Source organism: Galeopterus variegatus, unplaced genomic scaffold (assembly GCF_000696425.1).
Source record: "Galeopterus variegatus unplaced genomic scaffold, G_variegatus-3.0.2 Scaffold11020, whole genome shotgun sequence".
Lineage (NCBI taxonomy): Eukaryota > Metazoa > Chordata > Mammalia > Dermoptera > Cynocephalidae > Galeopterus > Galeopterus variegatus.
Genome location: NW_007737131.1, coordinates 43,725 through 49,500, shown reverse-complemented (window position 1 = coordinate 49,500; position 5,776 = coordinate 43,725). Strand labels below are relative to the sequence as shown.

The 5,776-nt window shown below is 43.9% G+C and overlaps 1 protein-coding gene across 1 annotated transcript in view; it reads left to right on the top strand.

Annotated features, from left to right (window-relative positions):
• Nucleotides 1-2,990: 2,990 nt before the first annotated feature.
• LOC103610366 (sec1 family domain-containing protein 2-like) overlaps nucleotides 2,991-5,776 on the top strand; it is a gene marked incomplete at its 5' end in the record, with an annotated part of 38,810 nt that continues 36,024 nt past the window's right edge. Inside the window, one exon of the mRNA XM_008594549.1 lies at nucleotides 2,991-3,136. Within this exon, the coding sequence (XP_008592771.1) occupies nucleotides 2,991-3,136 (146 nt within the window). The remainder of the gene's footprint in view (nucleotides 3,137-5,776) is intronic.

Sequence of the window (5,776 nt, the reverse complement as noted above, 5' to 3'; positions counted from 1 at the left end):
ATGTATGTCAAAGGCCTCAGATAAGGGTTACTTCAGCTTCAATCCAGACTGAGGCAGCCTCCTGATGCAAAATACGTTTTTTTCCTGAATACCTAAGGAATAAAACCAAACTGGTGGGAACCAGGCTGCTGTGAAAAGGTGCCCCAAACACCAGAAAGCTTCAAGCTTGCTTTCTGGGAGAACCAGACAGAAAAGACTAGGCAGACTGGAAGATGGAGTACAGCTTCATTTCAGCTGTCCCAGGAGGATCGTTAAGCTATTCAGGCTTCTTTCTGTTTTATCTTTGTTTTGGCTGGAAATGTGGGTCCCTGCAGTGCACAAAGCCATGGAAACCACTGTTCTCTCTCTGCCGAAGTACAGGGACTTCAGTAAGTGGATAAGGGTGAGAGGGCAACAAAGGGAGGGTATGAGTGGACACAGGAGCCCTATTTGGTTGCTCCAAGGAGTAACTGGACCCCTGCGCAAGAGATCCCTTAGCTCTCCAGAGAAAGAAATTGCAGGGGCACAAGTCATCCCCCCATTTTAGAAGAACACAGGAGTGCCCCTAGGAGGTTGGGGCCCTCTCTTATCAGAAAAAGGCAACCAAAGTACACAGACCATGCTTGGCTAACAGCTAGGATCAGCTTCTTGTTTATTATCTTTTTAACTAAGTGGATTAAATGAGAATTGACTGGAATTGTACACTTAGAGTTCCTTTACAAAATGCCATTATCTCATAAACTGGCTTAATGGAATAGGCTGTCTGGGGCTTATAAGAAGTAACTAAATACAGCACCTTACAGAGCAAAGATTCAAAGAAGTCTGTGCAGCCAGGCCTGGGATATCTCACACCTTGTGTGGCCAGAAAAGAAGGGCCTGAGGTCTAGCTGCAAACCACACTGTTAGCAAGCACCCCAGGGACAGTCCCAGGTCTTCCCCAGAAGAGCATTTGCTACTCCTTCCATTTTAAAAGCATTTCTTCAATTTAAAGATGAATTATGTTTTTCATTGATCTTCTATATATATGGTCTCAGAATATATGAAACACTAGCAGAGTGTAGTGATTAACAGAACCAACTTTGGAGTTAGACTGCAAGAGTTGGATTCTTAGCTTTACCATTTGCTAGTTGAGTGACTTTGTGCTACTTCTCGATGGTTCAATTTCTCCACCTGCAAAATAGGGATAATAATAGTGCCTACCACGTTGGGTTTCTGTGAAGACTAAATGAGCTAATACGTACAAATTTCTTAAAATAGTTCCTAGCATAGAGTGAGCATTGATTATAGGTATTACTGTATCACAGAAAGTAATTCATCTTATTTAATAGCTTTTGTCCCCACATTCCCTTTTATCTATTCATTGCAGCGTGACTCTGCATTCACAGATGAGATTTGGAATGGTTGGAGGCAGTGTACATGGAGGAGCTCAGGTCTGCAATCAGAGAGATATTACAGGCTCTGAATCCAGGCTACCTGTGTTCAAATTGCCATGGAAGCCTAGTATCCTGAGACAAGGATTTGGGTGCAAGTACTGCATTTGAAAGATATCTCCTGGCCGGCCCGGTGGCGCACTACTACAGTGCGCCACTTGGGAAGCGCGGCAGCGCTCCCGTCTGAGGGTTCGATCCCACATACAGACCGGTTCCCGCTCACTGGCTGAGCGAGGTGCGGGTGCAACACCGAGGGTTGCGATCCCGTTGCCGGTCCCAGTCCGGTACGGGCGCGACACTGAGGGTTGCAATCCGTTGCCGGACACGAAAAAAGACAAAAAAGAAAAAAAAAAGAAAGATATCTCCAAAGCACAGTCTGGAAGTAGGGAAGTGAGACAGAGAAGAAGGAAAGCCAATAAAGGGGGTGTAAGAATGAGTGAGTTGGTGTTGTGGGCAGCTAAGGCTCAGTCCTGCTGGGGCCCCTCGAAAAGGCTGTGGAGACCACAACTCAGAATTGTCCCCCCAAGGGATGAGAAAGGGGGATTGTTCCTGTGAGCATTGACTCCCCAGCACCTCTAGCCTGCTCTATATGCAGGCCAAACATGCTGCTACAACTAGAGAGAGCCCTCATACAGAAAGAGAGAGACACACAGACAGACAGACATGCAGGTACCTGAGATAGGAAGCAGTCAGAGTAATGGGAACTGTTCACCAAACCTGCAGGTGACTCCCAGGGTAGCTGAGGGACATGGACAAGACCCTGACTGTGTCTGATTGCAGGAGAGTTACTTAACCTGCACCTCAGTTCCTGCATCCTTAAAATGGAGAAAATACTAGCTCCTACCTCATAACGGTGATGTGAGAATTACTGACTTAAGCTCTCTGATGTATTTAAGAGAGTTGAGAATGCAATTTTAATCTGTTTCTGTTTTTTTAATTTCTAATTTATCTATAATCATTTCTCTTCTGTAAATGAGCTTCTAGCAAAATAGAGAATAAATCCATCTATTGTAAGTTTCCAAAAGAAATAGACTGGTCACCAAGAATGGTCTTCTTGTCAGGCCCCCTCTGTGTTTGACCAGTGTGGAATGGCTGTCTTCTGAAATATGCCATGTTCCTGGTTAGCACAGCCAACACATGCCCATCCCAGCAAGTCCTGTTCTTGGAGCAGCTCTTTCTAATTCTTGTTGTCCTACTTTATGGAAACTGTTGGTGGGATTCAGCAAGGGAGTTTGATAGCAGCAGTCTCCTGTATTTTCCTTTGTGCCTCCTCATACTTTCCCAAAGCTGTGTTCTAAGGATCAGAGACCCTGGGGAGCTTTCTTTCTGTGAAACTTCTGCAGTCTAGAGACTGAAGCCAGTGGCTGTGATCCCAGGCAATTTTGAGTTCTACTTCTGTCAAAGGCATTTATACTCAATATGTTTCATTGCTCATGGGTGATTGGAACAGCCCAGTTGGTGAAAAGCCAGGGAAAATTGGGGTTTAAAAAAAAATCCCAACTGCGTTATATCGAGCTCAAGCTGTCATGATGAAAACTTAAAGATTTGCTCGCTCAAGAAAATATCTCTGGATTTTTTCAGGCTGTGACTCTTCAATTAACCTGACATTTCACAAATCCAAAATTGCCGTGGATGAACTCTTTACTTCACTTTGGGATATTGCTGGAGCTCGCAATCTCATGAAACAGTTTAAGTCTGTATATGTTCCTGGAAATCATACCCACCAGGCAAGTACATGTTTTAAAGTAAACTCCTTCTGTTGTACTTTTGGGATTCAGAGACTGCCACTGCAAGAAAAGTTTTAGTTTTAACCTCTCTAAAATGAGGGGTTTGCTCCAGATGAATTCTAAGTTCCCTTTCAGTTTAGAGTTTGGTTTCCACTGAATCTGAAAGCCTCTCCATTCATTTGTGCCCCGGGCTTGATGCGGTAGGGCAAGCACTGGATTGGGAGTCAGCCATTGCTTTATAACTGTGAGTCTGTTACAGACTTATTCTACAGCCTTAGGCAAGTCCCTTCACTACTGTGGGCCCCAGTTACTAGAGGTACCAAATGAGGGCTAGTCTTAGATGATTCTCAAGTTTCTGGATATAAGAAGTCCATAAACATTTTGAACAATTAGAATAATAAAAGCATCTGATAATATCATGGCAAGGATAAAAGTGTTTGTGACAGGGAAAACATTTGTTATTTAAAATTCCCCCACTGGACTGAGGGCCTCAGCCATGCCCCCTACCCTGCCCCCCCATCTGCAACCAGCCCAGCAACGACCATGGATCCACCACTGGAAACACCCTGGGCTCCCAGGCAGGGGTGGGGCGGTTGCCCAAGGGCTTCAGCCACACCCCCCTGACATCTGCATCCACCCCAACAATGACCAAGCTGAGCCGCTGCTGGAAGACCCCTGGTCTCCCCTGTAGGAATGAGGGGGGTGCCACAGGCCTCAACCATGTCCCCCTCTTTCCTCCTCCCACACTATTTCTTTCCCCCAACTGCTCTACAACAACATATTAGAATGTAAAAAGATAATAATATTAATAAATGAATAAATTTTTTAAAAATAAAATAAAATTCCCCCAATAGTTTCTATGGAGGGTAGAAGAATGTATGAAAGAAGTTTTGACCATTGAACAGGAAGATGGTATGAGAATCCAAGATTAAAGGTACAATTGTTCTGTAAAAACACAGAGAAGAAGAATGCATAGAAAGACTCAAAGGGAAGCTTAAGGAGTGAACAAAGGCTGGAGCCATCAAAGCTGGGGAGTCTCTGTTGGACACAGTCGGAGACAGAACTAAAGTTCCTGGTGGCCAAAGATGAGTTTTCAGAGAAGAAAGGATGTTTCTGACAGTTTGGCTATGGGGAATCTTCTCCTCTACCTCATATGAATTCTGTAGTCAAATCTACGCTGTTTGTTAAGGCTTTTGGAGAGTTTAATATGCTATTAGTGAGGACAATGACAGAGTGAGGAGTTCAGCTTTGGGGTGCTGACTCTTTAAGGGGATGTGCAGACAAGAGCTCACGTTACCCACTACAGGCTAGCAAAATCCAGATTCTCCCGTGTGCTCGCACAGTAGCTGATACATGAAGAGTACTTCTGTGTCTGGTTTTTCCCTTGATTCCCACAAATAAGCCAGGAAAGTGTTATTATCCCAAGATCCAGGAAAGCCTGTGACTTGCCACAGGCACACAGGTGGTCAGGGGCAGGTGCCGGGTCTTTGGCACCAACACAAAACCTCCTCCCCCACTGTACCATAGTTTTATAGAGGTTCTAGAAGTATTGATTGATGGTGCTGATGGTCATCTGAAATCACCCACCAAGATACTAAAGACCTTAGAAATTGGCACTCCACCTACAAACAAAAAGATTCCCATCCTTTTTGCAAAGATCCAAGAACATCACTATCACAAAATACAGATCAAATCACTCAGATAATTTATCATATACAATTTTGTCATTTTAAAAAAATCAGCAACCTTAAATACTGTGTATGGAATAGTTCCAAAAAATGTGACAGAACTGGTGACATAGGATAAAATTTAGACCAAAAAATACCAAGAGGCAAGTGGCTATGATAGTTGGCAAAGAGAAAATAAGTCACTAAATTAATGAGGTCTTTTCCATTTTATGATTATCGTGGTGACTGATTTGGCCAACTTCCCATAAGCATGTGTTAGCTATGCATCTTGGCCATGATAAGGGCAATGATAAGTTTCCTAGACTTAATCTCCCTGCTGTCAACACAACACTGTCATTTCTTCAGGCCTCAAACCCTGCCCTGCAGCCATGGCCTTTGGAAAATGAACATTCCCTTTGTTGCCTTTACGCCCCCTTATAGTGAGTTAACAACATCAACACACTCCACCAAAAATTTTAAATGCTGGTGAGCAGGAAGTGGGGGTGGGATAATGTGTGTGTGTTGAGGGGATTAAATAAATATGATACAGAAATATACTGAAATGTTGCACAACCGAGAAAATGAAGGGAATGGATGGAGATATGCTGGGCGGGGACTGCATCTGAATCTTTGTCTCAGGGTCAGCTTCTTGGGGAACTCAAACTAAAACAGAGGTTCATGATTGATTAGGTGGGGGAAAAAACGTGCCATAGATCATTCTGTGAAGCATTATTCTGTTTTTATAAAAATATAATAGAATAAAAAGTATATGGGTATGTATATTTAATAGGTCTTTAAAAACTTAGGAAAATTTTATATTGGCTGCCTCGTGGGTCACAGGAATGGTTGGATGGGCAAGGAGCAGCAGTGACTTCCTGCTTTGCACAAGTGTACTTCAAAAAATTCATGGAAAGGGCTGGCCCGGTGGCGCACTGCTACAGTGCGCCGCTTGGGAGCGTGGCGGCGCTCCCGC